At 42.9% G+C, this 21,128-nt stretch overlaps 1 protein-coding gene across 1 annotated transcript in view; it reads right to left on the reverse strand.

Annotated features, from left to right (window-relative positions):
• LOC128140681 (T cell receptor alpha chain MC.7.G5-like) overlaps positions 1-21,128 on the reverse strand; it is a 191,724-nt gene continuing 170,596 nt past the window's right edge. The window contains exons 4-8 of the mRNA XM_052784905.1: positions 7,925-7,964; positions 2,439-2,723; positions 1,751-1,813; positions 1,291-1,407; positions 1-658 (exon numbers count right to left, since the gene is read on the reverse strand). Of these exons, the coding sequence (XP_052640865.1) occupies positions 1,292-1,407; positions 1,751-1,813; positions 2,439-2,723; positions 7,925-7,964 (504 nt within the window). The 3' untranslated portion in view covers positions 1-658; position 1,291. The remainder of the gene's footprint in view (positions 659-1,290; positions 1,408-1,750; positions 1,814-2,438; positions 2,724-7,924; positions 7,965-21,128) is intronic.

The following is a 21,128-nucleotide window of genomic DNA, read 5'->3' on the forward strand; positions in this document are numbered from 1 at the left end:
TTTTGGCCTAGTAAAACTTTATTTTGGTCACTACTGCAGTAATCTAAAATGCATGTGCCATGCGCTTTGCAGAAGAAATACAGATTTAACAAAGAAATGTTTTTATGGTTGAACATCATCTGGTTGAATTGAATCACTTCAGATCTAACACAGATCTTCTCATCTACAATAGAAAATTATTGTTATTAAAGCTATCTAAAAAACATTAAAGCTATAAATAGCATCTACTGTGCCTGAAGTCTCTCAGCAGTAGTACATCAATCCAGACAGTAATGCAACATGCCTGTAAAAGGTGTTCTAAACAGGTCATATATCTACAGTGAGGATTGGGTTTCTCAAAACTACTGAAGCAGGTTGGATGCTTCTATGCAAAGGCTAGAAGAGCGGGGAGATGAATCTCTACTTAGCAGGGAGATGAGGAAAAATACACTCTCCTCAGTTCACAGAGAAAAAGAAATAGCAAAAGAAGTTACAACTCTTCAAATAAACTAGCTAGGCAGGATTCAACAATATAAAATGTCTTAAGGGGAAGGTGCTGTGTTGTGTTCTGGATGGTTACTGTCAGAAGATATGACATCGGCTGTTCAACCCATTGTGCTGCTGGTACACGCTCTCTCCTGCTGTTCTTCAGATTGCCGTTGTCTTGCTTCCCCACTGTCTGGAAGAGCAAATGTGTTTTAAACTATATTTAATGCAATTGGGCCTACGTGCCACTGTTTGATAGATGTCAGGTCAAGACAGGTAGACTCACAAAACTTAGGCTGGACTATCTTTTGTGCCTCTTTGGATACCTTAATTTAAAAATCCTCCCCCCTCCTCTCTTTTCTCCCACTACTTCACATGTTTGTGTTTTGGGAGCCTTGCTTTTGACTCCTTATTTGTCTTGATTTTTCTCTAGGCTTTGTGCTCTGCTACTTGAAATAGTCAATGAGATATCTCTTAGGCATTTCTGGTAATACCTGAGTTGCTCTGGCAAAGCAAGTTTCCTGCAAAGAAAATTTGGGGACCAGCCACCAAGAACTGAGCTTTGGATAGAGAAAGGGGCTGTGTTCTTTGTGACTTGGGAGGGAGGGTGGGCGTTTTTTTAGTTGTTTTTGGGGGTTGGTTTGTTTGGGGGGTTTTTGTGGTTGGCGTTTTTTTCCCCAGAAACCTGCAAGAGTTATTTAAAGGAAACAGGAGCAAATGAACAGGTATCGTTGATTGTGGAGTTAGAGGAGTACACAAAGACAGGCAGTCTTTCCTGGCGTGTGCTTCTAGTATTTCTACAGATCAAGCTATGTGCTTCCTTACCTCAGGAAAGAAACAACTTGATACTCATGAGTGTATTGAAGGCAATACTTTTTGCCAGCAGGACTCTCAAACCCAACACAGCCATAGACAGCATGTTCGCTTTCTCCACTTTGGTATCTGCTTAGTGATAGAGAAAAGATGGCAGAGATCATGGTCTAGATTTGGATATTGTGATATTGGCAGAAAGCGGAAAAAACCACAGGTAATAGTTTCAGGGAAAGAATCAACAGCAAAGGAAAAGATGATAGGGAAACATGGCAACAACAGGGAAGGAGAATTTTTGTCTAGTTTGGATTTTGCTTCCTGTTGCTTGTCTGTTACTAAACTAGCTACCTTGAAAAAGCAGGCTGTGTTTGATGAATATGTTGTATTCTGATTCCTCTACCCCTGAGAAAACATATTTCTATGCATTTCTCCCCAACATAGTAATGTAACTTCATAATCTATTTAGGCAACTAACCTTGTGCAGAGGTGTCTGTGGTGTTGCAAACCTTCCCTGTTACTGGTTCTTCAGCCTCCTTTTCTGTAGCATGATAAAGCAAATGCATTATAAACTATATCCAAATTTTAAAAACGATTAAACAAAATGTTCATGTGACCTTTGCCATAGCAACATGTGTGCAGTACAGTCTGAGGCTCAGATAACCGGTCACTAATTCTAACATTAATTTGAGGAGAAGATTTCTCCATGAAATTGCAGGAAACAAAAGAATTACTGAGTTGTTTCATTTTTGCTATTTGAATGAGCTTCATGATGACAAAAACAATCCCCCAAAATATAAGTGGTTTAGGAAAAAAACCAACCACACCACCACTTTAACTTTTTGTTGGTTTTAGAAAGGCTATTTCAGGCTGTGCTCTAAGAGATTTGCTGCTATGTGGTGAAGTATTTAGCCATAGGTAAATGTGCATTTTAAAAAAGATTGTGTTGTCTTTTCCCACAAAAAAAAGTAACTCCAAGTTGTTAAACAGTTAAGACAATTTATTTTAGATGCTTTTAAACATCTTTCAGCTCTACCTGCTTAAGTACCAGATGTCTTTCCCATTTTTGCTGGTTACCCAAGGCAATGCTCAATAGCAGGTGAAATAGCAAGCACTGGAAGACAGTGCCTCCAGAAATAAGTTGCAGTTGTACCACAAAATTGTACCTGGCAATGTTGCGTTGGCTGTAATAGTGAAGCCGTTGAAGTGGGCCGTGCAGGTCAGCTCTGTGTCCTTTGTCACATTGACCACCTTGATAGTATCATATAACCCCACGGATGTCAAAATGGATGTGCTCTGTTCATATACAACCTCATTAGAGGACATCTCCAAGCTGATGGTCTTTGTATTGAAATTCTTTGCCAAACAAGCTGCTTTCCCAATGCTGCCATCTCCTTCCAGATTCTTTGATTTCATCACAATGACTTGTGGGTCAGAACTATTTTGATTTTCTGTAAAAAAAAACATTGTTTGGGCATGATTTGATTTTATTGCAAGCTTGCCTGAGTGCTAAGTCACCTGGAATTCATATATACTCCAGCTGTGACTAATTCCTAGCATCATCAATGACTAATTGCCTTTTTTGTCATTATTTCTTGCTGCTGCTTCCAAAAGATCAGATCAAAGGCAGAAAGGGTGTATGAGAGTAGTTTTTTTATAGATGCTTTAATTCCACAGGATTCTAAGTTTCCTTTTGCCAAAGCTCATGCCTATGTGTGAATTCTTTATTTTGTAAGTAAGGGACCTGCAAATGAGAAGAGAACTTTTATGTATGCCACTCCAAAAGTCAAATCATTCTGCTTTCTCAACAATTTAATTCCTAAAAATAACACTTCTATCAAGGATTGTCTTACATATTCATGAGGCATGAAGGAATAACTGTTTTTCCTTTACTCTCCCTCCCCTCCCCCAAATCTTCTTCTGATGTGGCTAAAAAGGTCTAACCATTGCAAGAATGGTAGGGCAAAGAGAAGACAGTTTGTTGCTTCACTGTTGTGCGAGGTTACTCCAACGAATGACATTAGTTGCAGAAATTAAGTACTGCTGCTGGAGTGGGGGCAAGGTTGACCTTTTCAATAACAAATGCTCAGACGCAAGATGGATTTTTGTCTCTAAGATAGAAGAGTAGGAGAGAAGCAATCAGAAGGCCATGAATTGCATATCTCCACTTCTCCAGGAGTTTCTGATAAGGTCAAGAACTTTCAATTGTGGGGGAGGTCTTCCCCACTAGACATTGCACATGGTGTAAGACATTCCAACCCAGTCTGGAGACAATGAAAAGAGAATAGCATTGGTACTTGGTTCGACAAAAATTCTTGTGCCTATTCCAAAATTGTGACCTTTCTCATCCATGTGCTGTGCCATATTGTTAGTCCCACAACTCCAGAGGCAGTTAGAAGTATAATGCAGGATTTGTATAATAAACTGATTTGAAGGGAAGAACACCCCGAGGCCTATGAACTTTTGATGTCCATGGACAAATCTTCTTACAATCTTCCTTTGACTACTGTAATAACCTTCAGTGATAGTCCTTCAGTGTTAATATACCGACAAACATCGACACATGAAAAACGTGCCCTAGAACTGGAGTTTTGAAAGAACCTAAAAGATGCTGACAAGTTTTAACAGGATTTGGGATCCTTGCTCTCTCATGCATCTTTCAGAAGAGTTACTCTGAAACTTTTAGCTATATTTTTTTTCAGTTTTGAAAGAATTTCAGAGTTGAATTCCCAGTTCTAAGCAACATACATAAATGACAAAGGCTTGAGAACTGCAAAAGCCTGAATTTCAACTGTATAGCAACAGCCCTCTTTGGGAATTTCTTATAAGACATACAAGTAAAGAAATAAGATTGCTCAAACTTGAAGGGGATGTCTTTTAAGGAAACAGTTGGTCTCAAAATAATTTAGTAGCCAACAAATCATTATGATATGATTTCTTTAAAAAGAAAATATCTTTGCCCTCAGGTTATAGGTGAAGAAACTGGGGTGATTCCACATACCAGTGTCAGGACAAGATTAGCAACATGAATTAACATAAAAACATGAAACTGAAGGGAATCATTTAGCATGCATCCTTGCCAAAAAGAGCTCAGCTTATGAAATGCTATGAGACATATCAAAAAAGATTTACATGTCCAATTTGACAGGAGCATCCTGATGGGTCTCTTTGCTAAAGAGAGCTGCATTAGGCTTTGAATTTTGCAGGGCATCTGCCTTGCAGTCTGGTCAAGAGATCCCTCAGGTCTAACATTTTGTTCATCACAGGGTATTTTTTCAAGGTTTGATCAAGGGGCTCTGATTTTACTCTCTTTCCCCACCATCCATACCCCAATACTGAGGGACTGAAGTGAAAGTCAAGTAGTACTCTATCATAACTTCATGGGTTGGGTCTACTAATAAAACAAGCACAACTCCATGGTTGTCAACACCTACAGCAAACAGATACCAAACAGGAATCAAACATTCATGGACTTCATTTGACCTATTCAGTTTAACCCAAACTCTGAACAATTTAGTGACATTAAACTAGTACAGAAATATTGCATAAGATTCCATTTAATGCTTTTGTACATTATCCTTCCCTCCTGTCAGTGCTGTCTTTCTAACTCTGACAGAATAGACAGTCTTAGAAACTTAAATGTCAACCTCCACAGAAAATTTATTTCCCTTTAGACTGTCCAAGCATGACTCTAAAACCTAGCAATTACTATGAAAATTATTAAGATGCCTGAGTAAGTGGATAGATGTTAGGTCCCAAAGAAATTTAGCATATAGCAGACAGGACTTGTCCTTGTGGAGCCTAGATTCTTTGGCAACTCCTGGGAAGTGGGATCAGCATGGTTTTTATACTTAAATTGTCTAATTACATATAAAAATGTTATACATGGAAAGCCTGAAGTCTAATTAGTGACTTTAAAGCATGGGGGAGTGGCTGCCTGAATTTTAGGAGGAAGAAAAGGAAAAAAAGTGAAAATCCAAAGAATAACAACTCAGAAAAGGTTAATGCATAAAGAATACCTACTTGGCACCACAGTCAGTTGAGTCCCCTTGCCAAAGACAAAACCAACAGTAACACACAGTTAAAACGTGTAAATCAAAAAAGGCTCATTTTGCTATTCTTCCTGCATACATTTCCTTTCCAGGTGCTGTAACATGGTTTTGCCACAACCTGTTAGTCCTGTGGATTCGTTGTTATCTGAGAAGATCTTTAAAGGCTTTTCATGTTTTCTGATCTCTTGCATACTAGCAAGCTGTTTCTCTGGCATAACTCACTGGGTAAGATCTTCAGCAAGAACAAATGTACACAGTGCAATTGTAGTTAATAAAGCAGAATTATTTCTTTATCAGACCCCAGAAGCCCCAACTGAGTCCCACTATTTTGCATTACCTAAAAATACAGCCATGAATTTCTACCACTGCTTGCTTTTGAGAGGGATTTGTACATTACATTCTGGCAGTGGCATTTTATTAGCACAAAAAGTTGTGCTTCTTTTCCCTTTAATCTTACAAAGTCATGGGAAGAGCTATATATTCCATAATGTTGTAGGCCTTAGTATTCTTAATGAAAGTTTTATCTAGAATAAACCAAACCGAACACCTTATCTGTCTTTAACTGAGCCCTCAAGAGAATATGCTTTGAATATCTTATAGTGACTACTAATGCATGTTTTTCTATGTCATTTTCATCTTGGGGATTCTCAAAAGATTTGGGTAATAAAGTATGTCTGTTCTTAGCATCTTAAAATGCATATTAGTATCTCCCAAAGAAATCCAAACAACAAAAGGGTCGGGTTGCTCAATTTCTGGAAATTTTGGTTTCAACTTATTATTTCAACAGACGCTGCCTGATTTAGATGCTTAAGGCCTATTACCTTTTACTGTGAAACATAATCCTAAAGTCTTTGTGCAGCTTTGAAAATGTCATACCATCCTTAGCTAGAAAAAGACAAATCATTGAACAGCATGGAAACTTCACGCAACTGAAGTTTCATGTAATTTTGCATCAGGATATCAGAGAGGATAGATAGGCAGGAAAAGCAGGGAAAGAATGATTTAAAGCATTTCAGGGTAGAGGAGAAGACAAGGCTAACACCTTTTTTTTTTTTGTGAAATTAATTGTTCTCTAACCCAAGTTGTGGGAAACTCAGTGAAGATGTTTTAGAAATTTGAGTAATGTACTGTAAAAGTTTCCTTAAACCAAGAATACCTTGTTGCAGTCAATAAGCCCACATGCTACCTTCAGCTGATGAGAAGAAACAAATATTTTCTTGTCAGCAGAAGAACCAACACACTAAACTTTTTTAAAAAGACATAAAAAACCCTTTATGTGAGAAACAAGAGTATCATATCAGCATTTCTGTAAAGGTCTGAAATGGCGATACCATTGCTCAGTCTTCCACCTGCCAGCTCTTAGACTGTGTTTTGTTGGTTGTTTTTTTCTTGCCAGATTCTACTATTCTCTATGGGATATTTTACCTCTTCTTTTTTTTTTTTTTTGACAAATATCATCTTCAAATCAATGTAGACTGATGTTAAAATAATGGAATATGGCAGTTTCTTCTGGTCCTACATTTCCAACTGAGGATTTGCTGGTTGGAAAGAACAGATCTTTCTTCAGAATGGTAAATTTGTATTCCTTTGCCCCTTTGGAATTGGAATTGGACTTAAATTGTTCCAGAATAGACATTTATTCCCATGTAAGGTATCCTACAGACCTGGACAGATATTAGGCAGCACTGAAGGGAGCCCCATGCCCTTCTGAAATGAGAGCAGGATGGTTTAGTTATGTAAAATTACATGGGACACTTTTGCAGGACTTTAAAGACATGCAGACCTCTGAAAGCTTCATAACAACTCTAAAGGTATGCATCTGGATGTTTAGGATAACAAAGATCAACCTAACAAACTCCCCTGCTACCCCAGCATTCACACTCCCACAGAAAAGCTTGGGGCGACAGCAACCTTTTTTGTACATCATGAAGTTCCAAATAAAGATAGGAAGGACTAAGGCTTGTTATAATCTCTACTCACCATATCTGCATTTTCAATGCCTAGGCAACTTGGTAGCCAGTTTTCATTCATTTTAAGCGGTCTTGGATATGATGCAGTTGTGAAAATTTAAGCCCAAGGACATTTAACCTCCTTCCTCCTCTGTCTCCATGCCAGTGGAATTACTTACCTGGTGATACTATGAGTGTGGTGCCAGTGTCAAAAACTAACTTCTCATACCAGAGAGCTAAAGATCTGTCTCAAAACTTCTCTCCACTGTCAGCTCTTCACTAAGATGTGTGTTCCTGCTCAAAATGAGGCAGTGAAAATCCACTGGAGGATAGGACACTTCACAGTAAATTTGGGCCAGCGTGCTAACCAGACTGAGAATAAATTATAATGTGTTAAACTTAAGTAGTGCACACCAGGTATTTGGGGATCATAGCATAATGGTGATATACAGAGGTAGCCCAGTTGATCCTGTGAAGCCTTCCTAAGTGGATACAAGCTGAGGATTCAGCTTGAAACGCTGGCCAGAGAGAGTGCACTCTAGGGATTATTGCAGCAGAAAACTCTTACAGTGAACCCAAACCATTAGATTACTTTGTCCTCCCCCACCTTAATTTTAACATAAGTTTTAGAAATAAAATAATGGTACTTACTTGGTTCAACTGTGAGAGTGGTCCCACTTCCAAATACAAGCTTATCAGTGCTCACACTGCTAATACTTATTCCAATAAGTAACTCTTTGCTCATGGTATTCAAAAGGGTTGTAAAAACAGGAGATGAAAAGCCCGATATTTTTCCTAATTATCCACATGTGCAACTCCATGAGGGTATCCAGAGCCACATTGTCTTCCAAAACTGGAAAGTGAAAAACAATAACTGAATAGTTCAATGATTTCAAATAGCTTGACTGAGTACAGAATTTCCAAGTTATCCCTTTCTTCCATCTTTTAGAAACCTTGTGAGCTCTACATGTCCAGGATAAATAGAAATACAAAAATAATGTTGCATTTATCTCCTTAATCATTTCAGCCACCCATCTCCTTTCTTCCTCAAAATATATTGACTTTTTTCCTTCTTTGGGTTTTTGTACAGGGCCATATGTTGTTTATATCATTGTGGTACTCCAGCCAGTCCCACAGTGATATATTTCATTACAAAAACTGTCTCTTCCTTCTTTTTCACTACACAGAATTTTGGATTATACAGGCAGTCACATGACTTCTCCAGTGGTTTCTGACCCAACATACCACGTGAAGAAACATGATATGGTTTTCAAAGAATGGTCTAAAATAATAACAAAAAGGTTGAATTATAAGTGAAAATTTGGGGATTACATCACACCTCTGAAAAGTGTCATGGAATTAAGTTGGAAAGAAAGCAGGAAAAAAATATCAGTACTTTTAGTGCTATCTCAAAGCATTTATGAAAATTATTCTGGGCTGCAGGAAGCTGTCTACTTTTTCACCTTGAATTTGGTTTCAGTGCTCAGGAGAATGAGGAATGTGCCTCATCTGGGCTCTTAGAGTTGGTGTCTGAGGGTCATTTGGTGCCTTAAAAAGTCTTTATGCTGTTTTAAGTAAGATGAGAAAGTAGGCAAAATGATTGTTCTTTGTTAGGTAGAGGCACTGTACCTATGGAAGTGGCTACTAAAGAGTAAAGGAGTTGTTGCAGATTGATGAAATCCTTCATGATAATCAATTTCTGCATCATTAGCACTATCTGGACCCTGACAGCAAGAGACAGACTCAGTCCCTGAGACTCTGCAGCTTCAAGAGCCCACTCCTCCCTTTCCTAACAAAGGAGAGGCAAGTTGAATCTGCGCCCATCACATGGGGGTTCCCATGAAATGGGGGTTCCCATGAAATAGAGGTTCCCATGAAGACAAAGGCTGGGAGCTTGTGACTTCTGGCACCAAGAGGAAGGCTCTTGCTTCACCTGAAGATTTGCTACTACAGAATAGATTCAGTGCTGTCATAGCAAATCAGGAGCTGGGAGCTTTGTCATACGAGGTGTCTGAGCCCATTGACCATGAGCAGGAGCACCAGAAAAAGTGGTGAGTGTTAGTAATGGAAGGCTCCCTGCTGCAAGGAACAGAAGCCTCCTCTAACAGCTGGACCTGTGACCTAGGGAGGTTTACTCCTTGCCATGGACTTGGATTGGGGACATTGTTAAAAGACTTGCAAAACTTATGACACCTACAGACTATTACCCCCTGCTGGTCTTCCATGTGGGTATTAATGGTACTGCCAGAGGAGTCCTGGAAAGTAGCAAGCAGGCTCTGGGGGTGATGGTCAAGGGCACATGGGCCCAAGTGGGTTTCGATTTGATCCTGCTGGTGAGTGGAAGGGTGGTGAGGAGGAGTGGCTGGATCCTGCTGGTCAACAGTTGGTTGCACAGCTGGCATTGGCAAAAGGGACTTGGTTTCTCTGACCATGGGGCCCTTTCTGAGGATTGAGGACTGTTTGGAAGAGATGGGATCCACCTGACTAAATGAGACAAAAACATCATTGCCAACAGGCTGGCCAACCTGATAAGAAGAGCTTTAAACTAGGAACAACAGTGGAGGAAGAGGATGGTTAATAATCAAGAGAGAAAGTGGTGGGAAGGGTTAGTACAAAACATATGAGGACTGATATGAACAGGACAGACTTCATAATTAAAAAAAAAGGGCTGAAAGGGGTGCACTTCAAGTGTATGTACATAAATAAGGAAGTATCTATGAGGAAAAAAAAAGCCCTCATACAGTTTCTGGGAAATTAGCATGGCTGGGTGCCCCTTTAAAGTGCCTGTGCACAAATACGTGCAGTATGGGGAACAAACAAGAGAAATTAGAGCTCTGCTAGTAGTTGCAGAGCTATGATCTCCTTGACAACATAGAGATATGGTGGGATAGCTCACATGACCCAAGAACTGAAATGCATGGTGAAGTGCAGGTTAGCATACATTGCCTGGGTTCCTTTCCAACATGGCTCAGTTTATCCTCTGCAGCCTGGTTGCAGAGCTATAGGATCATGGAGATGTGGTGGGGTAGCTTACAGAAGTACTGTAGTGGATGAAGCCAGGCTGATCAGAAAAGACAGGCTGGGAAGGCAAGGAGGGGGGATTGCCCTTTCTGTGAGGGAGCAGCTGGAGTACATGCTTTGGGATGTATGATGAGCCAGCTGATAGCATATGGGTCAGGATTAGAGGACAGATCAGCATGGGTGACACTGTGGTGGGTGGCTACTACAGATCATCTGATCAGGAAAAAGTAGACAAAGTCTTCTTCAGACAATTGGAAGAAGCCTCTTGTTCACTGGCCCTGGTCCTCATGGGGTACTTGAACCATGTCAAATGTCTGTTGGCAGGACAGCACAGCAGGGCACAAGCAATCAAGCAGTTTTCTGGAGCGTACTGATGAAAACTCCCTGACACAAATGGCTGATAAGCTGGACCTCCTACTGGCAAATAAGGAAGAACTGGTGGTGGATGTGAAGGTGAGGAGCAGCCTTGACTGCCGTGATCATGCAGTATTTGAGCTCAGGATCCAGAGAGGAAGGAGCAATGCAAAAAGCAGGACTGGAGCCCTAGACTTCAGAAGAGCAGAATTTGGGCTCTTCAGGGATCTGCTTGGAAGAATCCCATGGGTCATGGTCCTGCACAGAGGAGGAGTCTAGGAGAGCTGCTTGATTTTCAGACATCACCTCCTTCAAGGTCAAGAATGGTTCATCCTGGCAAAGCAGTAAGTCAAGCAAAGGTGGCAGAAGGCCAAAATTATGAACAAGGGGCTCCTGAATAAACTTATAAATGGTAAATACAAAGGAACCACATGTGATTCAAAGTCCTTGTTCTGATGTCTAGTAGCTGGGACATTACTAGTGGGAAGTATCCTTTCTAGTCTCCTGTTCGTGTTCTTCATGCATCTGCTTCTGGTCACTGTTGGATATGAAGTTAAAAGGATCTTTGTTCTTACCAAAAAAGTGGGAACAAATCTTACCTCCTCTGTGCTTTGAGACAAAGAGAACATAATGTTAAGCTTAAATGGAAACATCTAAATACAGTAGGTTAATCCTGATTTTCTCAACTTGAGCTGACAATCAGAAGTCTAAAATGATGTGCTTGCAGGATCCAAGATCTGATGGTGAATGTTGAGGAAACTGGTCTTGCATAGAAAGGTCTTTTGGCTGTCTGAGTCATTCTGGGAATCAAATTTGTGTATGTGCATAGAGTTGTCTGTGGAAAAAGAGACTATGCAGGGCACCGTGTTTCTACCTTCAAGAGAAGTCAGTGAGTGAGACAATTTTTGTGTGGTGGTTCAGTCTTTTTCAGTCACTGTGGTGACTGTAGTCCCCACAGTGGTAGACCGTTCTACAAAAACGTTTGCTTTTTTCAGTGCCAGGTGATGCCTCCTGTTTCATGTCCTTTGAAGAGCTGGATTTTGTTTTCCTCTTCCTCTACACTGTTCCACTTCTGAACAATCTAATACTGTTCCAGAGAGGTTGCTGTACACTAAAAATAACATTATCAGCATTGCCTTTTTTGGCAGATAGTGTTGTATTAATCTCTCACTAAAATATTGCCCATACTTGTAAAAAAGAAATATTGTTCCTTTTGAGTTGTTAGAGCTGTTCTTACTTAAAGTACCCAATTACTGGTTTGTCTTTTGACCAACATCAAGAGAGTTAGGGTGAAATATTTTAAAGAATATCTGGGGACTAGCTGCCCCAGTCTTACTAATTTTCAATTTAGTTTCATTCTACATTTCCTAACTGTTTCTGGACCTTCAAGTATTTATGTTCTCAAAACCTATTTTCATGCCAAATAAAAAAAAAAATCAGTCCATGTTTATGAATTGTTCAAAAGTTATTTTGGTTTAGCTGATGGTGGCTTAATGGACTCTGTTTGCCTTGATGTGCGAAAGTTGCTTATTTACTCTGGTATTTGAGTTTTAATATTCCTTGTTTGAGTGCCGTTTTTATAAGCATGTTGGGAGTTTCTTCCTGATTATATGCCCCATTTTTTTCTCAGTTTCCGTGATCTTGTGAACTAGATTATTTGACCACTGAGTTGGCTATGCTTTGGACTTTTGATTTATTTATATGTGCCTTTAGCTGAGTTTGAAGGTGGGGAACATATAGTTATGGTTGACTGAAGTTGCCTTTTAATTTGATTTTTATCTTACTTTAATGATTTGATTAATGGTTCCCTGGAATTGTGGAGCAGTTTCTGAATCCTCAAGCTCAGTTCTAGAACACAAAAGGAAACAGCATTATTTCATCCTGTTCACAAATCTGTGTGGTTCCATGCTGTATTACTCAGTATGTTTATTTGCGTTATTGTTGTTATCAAGTACAAAGGTGTATTTCTCATTTTTAATCACTGTTTGTAGTACCAGTGCTGCTATATTTTCCATTGTTTACATGGGTATGTTCATCTGCTGTTCCTTTTATTGTGTCAAATTGTTTTCTCCTCCTTATTGCCTCACTCCTCCAGGAAAGTTGTCGAGTTGTCTGATGTGATACTTTCAGTCTCTCGAACTGTTGGCAGGACAAAGAGAACAATCTCTAAATACCTCCTGTGACAGGCCTGGGTACATACAGGTGTCTCTCCCACACCCTCCACTTGCTGCCAAATCTTCCCAGAGCAGTGAGACCGCACCCTGCTTGTCACTGAGTTAGATGCAGTTAAACAGTCTTTTTCCATTTGGGTGGCCACAGAAACACACCTGTCTTCACAGCCTCCCACAAGCCACATGCTTGGATTTGTTCTGTTTAAAAGTTGAGTTCTGTCTTTGGTTTTTTCTCTGTCCTGGTGCATCCTCCTCCAAAAAATTGCAGGAGGCGCTCCAATACTGCCAGAGATATGTTAGAGAGAATGTTTAGGCTGTGTTCCACAAGACTGAAGACCTCTCCTTGAGTTCTGCTTCAGAGGAAATCAGAAGAGAGGGAGCCCTGCTTTCCTCCAGAAAAGTGTCCTAGGCAGATGAAGACACATTTTGGAGGGGAACTAGCCGGTGTTTTGTGCATGCATGGTTGTTTGAATTCCTTCTGCCCTTGCTGAAAGGTCTACTCTGCTTCTTTTGAGAAGAAACTATCCTGGCCCTTCCAGCGTAATTGTTCTTGACCCCCCCAAAATCTCCATTTGTATTTTAACACAATTTCCTTTTTTTGGGTACAGCTCACTCTGAGTCTAGCTCCCAGCATGTCCACCTGATTTCACCACACATTTGTAAGAGGCTGTGTCCATGGCTTTTATTGGCAAGGCGAGCTGGATCTGGGATACATCTGTCAAGATGGTGACTTTTCTCTTAAAGGATGTGGTGGGCATTATATTCTTCTGTGGACAGAACCATCCCATTCAACCATTCTTCCAAGACAGAAATGTTACTGGTCATGGATTCCCTGGAGACACTATAGGTGATCTTAGGAAACTAGATGTTTAAGACCAAACAGTAAGTCACAACCTTCACCATGGAGAGGACAGCTAAAAGCAGTGATTTAAAAAGAGATCTATAATATCTGCTTGGGGAAGTCCCTGAGCTGCTGACATCTACAAGAAAGGAGGGTGGTAACAGAAGAAATAAAGTAGCATTTGCTTTGTATTTATAGTCTTTGCAAGACATCTGACATTGGCCTGAGAGGCAGTCTGCTGTGTTGAATGGCTCTTAGATTAATCCACTGCAGCAATTCTTCCATAGAACCAAATATGGTAATCAGGGCAAAGTTTGGGAATAACTGACCTCCCACATATCTGTATCTCTTGTATAGGATGCCTAGGGCAATGTGTGCATGTACATAAGCATATGGATGCATTTCCATATGGAGACATATGCAAATGCACTTGCATGAAAACCACACTTCCAAATAAACAGATGAATGGTCAGTCCTCAGAATAAGAAAATGTGTGTTTATTCACATGAAGCCAAAGCTAGGAGTGCAGAGAAGAAATTTTTCAACATATCCTGGGAAGAATCAGCTTGGCAGTGCAGTTCCCCTCTGTGCAGTGCCATTCTCTTCTCAGATACCATTGATTGACTATTGTTATGTGCTGCTGCAACATTACTCTGAGACTCCCTGAACAATATGAGGTATCCAAATGCAATTGAGTTCTGCCTTTCCATGTTAAAATTTTAGTTCCCTCAATGCTCATTGTGCTTATTCCAAAATAAAAAACACTCTTTCTCTCTTTCTGCCTGTGGGAGAGACTGAGAGGGAAGGAAGAAGGTATCAGCATGTTCGTGGGTTTTGTGTGTGCTTGAGAAAGAGGCTGCTGCTGCTGCTGCAGCACCATTGTGCTGCTTTCCAGGAAAGTCAGACCAGACTAGTCTTGAGAAGTCTAGGAAGAGCCTTGACTTGCAGCCAACCACAAAAGACCTGGCTGAATTTAACCAGCCTCCTTCCAGTTCTGCCCTGGCCCTGTCTGTGTTTCAAGCACTGTGGCCTTTTCCAGCTCTCTGGTGCTGCAGAAATAGGTGGCCGTGTCTGCAACTGGTGGCGAGAGCACTTCCAGTGACAGCTGGTTCCTGGAGGGATTTGAAGAGATGGTGACTCAGGTCTGGAAGGATGAAGCAATGTGCTGGAGTCCCATGAAAGGATACTGCAACACTATATGCTGCCAGGAGTCTGCCGGATCCAGTCCCAAGCGTAGTTGCTGTCGGTGATGGGTACACCAGAGATGTGGCATGTAAGCATGAGAGACTCTGAGACCTTCCCTACTGTGGAGTCTGTGGCCTCTGTCTGCACCTGAGAAAGGGCACCTGCAACCCCAGGAGACACAGGTGAACAGGCAGGAACAGCTCAAGCAATTGCTTAATCTACTCTGCCACTTCCCTGGGCTTCTGCTTGTGATCTCTAGGATTCATCAGCTGCAAACACAGATGCTCACAAGCTCTTGCTCCTGTTACAGTCTCAGATTTGGGAGACAAGCACGCAAAAAGAAACCAACAACTCAGAACTTGACCATGGGAAAAGGAAGACAGACTGGCTGGAAAGTAGCTTTGCTTTCCAATGCAGAATCATAGACCCCTCCTCTGTCCAGGACCATAACCCATGGGATTCTTCCAAGCAGATCCCTGAAGAGCCCAAATTCTGCTCTCCTGAAGTCCAGGGCTTCTGTCCCACCGGCATACATTTGGCATGGTTCAAGTACCCCATGAGGACCAGGGCCAGTGAACAAGAGGCTTCTTCCAATTGTCTGAAGAAGACTTTGTCTACTTTTTCCTGATCAGATGATCTGTAGTAGCCACCCACCACAGTGTCACCCATGCTGATCTGCCCTCTAATCCTGACCCTTACGCTATCAGCTGGCTCATCGTACATCTCAAAGCAGAGCTCCATGAATTCCAGCTGTTCTCTCACAGAAAGGGCTATTCCCCTTCCTCACCTTCCCAGCCTGTGTTTCCTGAACAGCCTGGCTTCATCCACTACTGTACTTCTGTAAGCTACCCCACCACATCTCCATGATCCCATAGCTCTGCAACCAGGCCACAGAGGAAAAACTGAGCCATGTTGGAGAGGAACCCAGGCAATGTGCACTAACCTGCACTTCACCATACAGCCTCTGAAGTTCCCAGAATACAGTCACAGAATCATAGAACAGCCCTGGTTGGAAGGGATGTCAAAAGATCATCTGGTCTTTTGTAAGAAAGAGCTTACCTTGCACCCTGTCTATTTGCATCTTGAAAACCTCCAGTGATGGGGATTCTACCACACCTCTGGGGAGGTTGTTCCAGTGAATGATTGTTCTCACTGTAAAAAGTTTCTTTCTTATATCAAGATGAACCTCTCCCAGTGCAACTTGGACCCGTTGCCCCTTGTCTTCTCCATGTGGCTCCTTGTGAACGAAGAGCCTCTGTCCTCTTTATAGCCACTCTTTAAGTACTGGAAAACTGTCATGAGGTTCCCCCTAAGTCTTTTCTTCTCCAGGGAGAAGAGACTTAACTCCTTCAGTCTCTCTTCAGAGGACAGGTTCTCCAGCCCTTTGATCATCTTTGTGGCCCTTCTTTGGACCCTCTCCAGTCTGTCTGTGTCTGACAAATTGTGGGGACCAGAACTGGACACAGTACTCCAAGTGCAGCCTGAAAAGCACTGAGTGGGATGATCGTATCTCTGTCTCTGCTAGTAATGCCCCTGCAGATGCAGCCCAGGATCTGACTTGCCTTTGCTGCTGTAGCAGTGCGCTGCTGGCTCAGTTTCAGCTTGTTGTCCACCAGGACCCCCAGGTGCCCTTCAGCAAGGCTGCTCCCCAGCCACACAGATCTGAGCCTGTACTGGGCTATTTAGTTATTTCGTCCCAGGTGCAGGACTTTGCATTTGTCTTTGTTAAGCTTCATACTTTTCTTGCTAGGCCACTCTTCCAGCTTGTCCAGGGCACTCTGTACAATGGCTCTCCCTTCTGATGTGTCCGCCTCATCACCCAGTCTTGTGTCATCAGGAAACTTGGTAAGGGTGCTTTCAAGCCCACCATCCAGATAATTTATGAAGATATGAAACAGCATGAGGCCCAGTATCAATCTTGGGGAACCCCACTTGTGACAAGCTGCCAGCCTGACTAAAACCATTGATCACCACATGCTGAGTGCAGCCTGTTAGCCAATTTCCTACCCGTCTCACAAGGCACCCATCCATCTTGCCAGTTTGTCCAGCAGAAGGATGTGGGGAAGTGTTGAACACTTTGCTGAAGTCCAGGTAAACAACATCCACTGCTTCCATCCTCATGTTGACAGAAAATGATATTTTGTTGTAGAAGGTGATCAGGTTAGTCTGGCGTGATGTGCCTTGGCCTTCCTGACCCCATCCCTACACAACCGGGCAACATCCCTACACTCTTCCCAGAATACCTGTCCCTGCTTCCCCTGCCTTTGCATTTCCTTCTTGCCCTTTAGTTTGACCAGCAGGTCTTGACTCAGCCATGCTGGTCTCTTGCCTTCTGTCCTGGGTTCAGCTGGGATAGAGTTAATTTTCACAGGAACCTGGGAGGGGGCACAGCCAGGACAGCTGGCCTGAACTAGCCAAGGAGCTATTCCATACCATGTGACATCATGCTCAGTATATAAATGGGGAGTGGGCTGGGAGGGAGCTCTTGGCTTTCGGTGGGGGAAGTGGCGGAGCGTCGGATTCCAGGTGGTGAGCAGTTGCACTGTGCATCACTCGTTTTGTATATTCTTTTATGAGTACTGTTGTTGTTGTTGTAACTTCTCTTTTTGTGTTGTCCCAGTAAATTGTCTTTATCTCAACCCATGAGGTTCCGTTTTCTTTCTTTTCTCCTTTCTGATTGTCCTTCCCATCCCACTGGAGGGGGGTGGGGAGGAGTGAGCGAGCAGCTGCGTGGTCCTTTGTTACCGGCTGAGCTCAAACCACAACAGTCCTTTTTGGCACCCAACATGGGGCCTGAGGGGTTGAGATAACGACAGATCTGGCCAGAGCGTGTTAAAACAAATTTGTCATACGCATTTCTTATATTAGTTAAATAGTCGCTAGTCACAATGTTGGTTCTTTTGTTCACATGGTAGTGTTGTGTAAGTTCTTATATGCGCTATGTATTCCCTGCGGTTACATTTATCACCTCTGGGAGAAGGATCAGGATTATCATTTTGCTATACTGGGTAATGTCGACTTATGAAATGATTACATCACTGGTCATGAGGTTAAGCCGGTATCTCTATGCGGCAGTGATATCATTTCCATACTTTGGGTGCCTTCTATCGGAAGTTATTGGTAATTGCACCCAATCCATGGGGAAGTCAGGGGGGGATACTTCCCCCTGTCCGTTCACCTCCCTTCTCTCCTTCCAGCTAATTACAAGAGCTTTTGAGAATTTTGAATATCCTTGGGATGTGCAAGCCAGCATGCTGTTAGTGCTATGTCTCCTGAATATGTTTCAGGTCTTGTTTAGGGGTACAAAAAAGTTTTTTTAGAATACCACCCAGAGACCTGCTCCAAGGCTAGATATTCATGGGTGGCACGGCATGTGGGAGGATATGGGCAGGTATCTAGAGAAATTCTCACCTCCAGTGGCTTGGAACTTCACTCCTGAACAACCACAGAACCCTCATGAAGTGGTAGAATATTTGAAAGGAAAATGCTGTGGCTATTCCCGAGACGCACAACTTACTTACCGCACTGTGCTGGGCCCTGGCCAATATCTATCAAACACTGCTTGATATTAGGCAGCACCCTCAGGGGGAAGAGAGGGAAAACAGAGTGACAGGCACCGTGGCTACCCCAAGCCCGGTGACAGGCACTGCCGCTGAACCAGAGAACCAAATGTGCCAGTATCAGTCGCCCCTATACAAAATAAGAAACACACAAAGAAATTAGATCACTTAGTGAGGGACGAAGGTGAACCGGGGTCATCACAAGAATAGGAGGAAGAGGCAGAACCTGAAATAATCACCCGATCTCTATCCCTGAGTTGTGCGACATGCAAAAAGATTTTGGCCGCCACCCAGGTGAGCACATTGTTAGCTGGCTGCTCTGATGCTGGGTTAAGGGGGGCAGTAGTTTGGAATTAGAGGGTAGGGAAGCCAAGCAGCTGGGATCCCTGTCTAGGGAAGGGGGCATTGACAAGGTGATTGGGACAAAAACACAAGTCCTCAGCCTCTGGAGACAACTTCTGTCAGGTGTGAAGGAAAGATACCCCTTCAAGGATGATGTTACATGTCAGCAAGGCAAGTAGACCACCATGGAGAGAAGTATCCAGTACCTGAGGGAATTAGCTATGCTGGAGGTGATTTATAATAATCCAGAAAATGAGCAGTCACCCACAGATCCAGATGAAATCCAATGCACACAACCCATGTGGCAGAAATTTCTATGAAGTGCACCACCAACCTATGCCAACTCATTGGCAGTAATGTCCCGGAAAGAAGGCAATGGACAAATGGTGGATGAACTGGCTGTCCAGCTCCAACAATACGAAGGATGTCTCTCTTCCTCCCTACGGGCCTGCGTCTCGGCTGTAGAGGAATTGTCCCAGGAGTTCCAGCAATTCAAAGTGGATATGTCCTCCCCACCTGTACAGGCCCGCATCGCAGCTATTAGGAGTAGGCGTTCCTCTGCCCAAGAGAGAGGAGATAGAAAGTACACACAACGGGCTAATCTGTGGTTTTACCTGCGTGACCATGGAGAGGACATGAGGAAGTGGGATGGAGAACCTACCTCAGTCCTAGATGCACAGGTACGTGAGTTGTGAGAAAAAGCAATCAGAAAAGGGGATTCTTCTTGGAAAAATGCCACTCCAGTTTCCCGTGAGCAGTCCCCCAGACAGAGTAGAAGGGCTGATCTCATTTCTGATCCTCTTGAAGGGAATTCTGAGTCACGTTTGCAAAAAGTGAGTAACGGATACTCTAACCAGGATTAGAGGGGCCCAGCCTCCAGCCAGGTGGAGGAAAGGGACAACCGGGTCTGCTGCATGGTGTGGATTCGGCGGCCTGGCACATCAGACCCACAGGAATATAAGGCTCTAGTGGACACTGGTGCACAATGCACCCTAATGCCATCAAGTTATAAAGGGGCCGAACCCATCTGTATCTCTGGTGTGACAGGGGGATCCCAAGACCTAACTGTATTGGATGCTGAAGTGAGTCTAACTGGGAATGAGTGGCATAAGCACCCCATTGTGACTGGCCCAGAGGCCCCATGCATCCTTGGCATAGACTATCTCAGGAGGGGGTATTTCAAGGAACAGAAGGGGTACCATTGGGCCTTTGGTATAGCTGCATTGGAGACGGAGGAAATTGAACAGCTGTCCGTCTTGCCTGGCCTCTCTGAGGACCCTTCGGTTGTGGGGTTGCTGAGGGTTGAAGAACAACAGGTGCCAATTGCTACAACAACAGTGCACCAGCAGCAATATCGCACCAACCGAGACTCCCTGATTCCCATCCATAAGCTGATTTGCCGATTGGAGAGCCAAGGAGTGATCAGCAAGACTCGCTCACCCTTTAATACTCCCATATGGCCCGTGCGGAAATCTAATGGGGAGCGGAGACTAACAGTAGGGCTGAATGAAGTCACGCCACCGCTGAGTGCTGCCGTGCCAGATATGTTAGAACTTCAATACAAACTGGACTCAAAGGCAGCCAAGTGGTTATGCCACAATTGACATTGCTAATGCATTTTTCTCAATCCCTTTGGCAGTGGAGTGCAGGCCACAGTTTGCTTTCACTTGGAGGGGAATCCAGTACACCTGGAATCGACTGCCCCAGGGGTGGAAACACAGCCCCACCATTTGCTGTGGACTGATCCAGGCTGCACTGGAAAAAGGTGAATCTCCAGAACACCTGCAATACATTGATGACATCATTGTATGGGGCAACATGGCAGAAGTCATCTTTGAGAAGGGGAAGAAAATAATCCAAATCCTTTTGAAGGCTGGTTTTGCCATAACACAAAGTAAGGTCAAGGGACCTTGTCGCGTCCCAAAGTGGAGCGACTCAGGTTTGTGGATTTCCTTTGTCAGAATTAAGGTGAAACGACACCAGGGGAGTTCAAACAATCAACATTTATTCAACGTAGCTAACCTTGCCCAAGTACAAGTGAACTTATCAATATGAACCTTGCAACATGTCATTAAGCCGCTGTTTGAAAAGAGAAGGGAGGTGTAGAAAAAGAAATGGAAAAAGGAACATGAAATGTATTAGAAGGAGAGCCCTCCCGTTGAGTCACGAGGTTCAGAGCAGGCTTTCTGGACTCCTCAAAGAGGAGCCCAGGGGTGGCTAGATCCACTCCTAGTCTCAGACTTGGTCAACGGTTTATGTTTAAAAGGATGAGGTGTAGGGACTGTGGAAAAGAGAGAAGGAAAAGAGGGGGGGAGAGAGAGAGAGAGAGAGAGAGAGAGAGAGAGAGAGAGAGAGAGAAAGAAAGAAAGAAAGAAAGAAAG

The sequence above is a fragment of the Harpia harpyja genome, chromosome 4 (genome assembly GCF_026419915.1).
Source record: "Harpia harpyja isolate bHarHar1 chromosome 4, bHarHar1 primary haplotype, whole genome shotgun sequence".
Lineage (NCBI taxonomy): Eukaryota > Metazoa > Chordata > Aves > Accipitriformes > Accipitridae > Harpia > Harpia harpyja.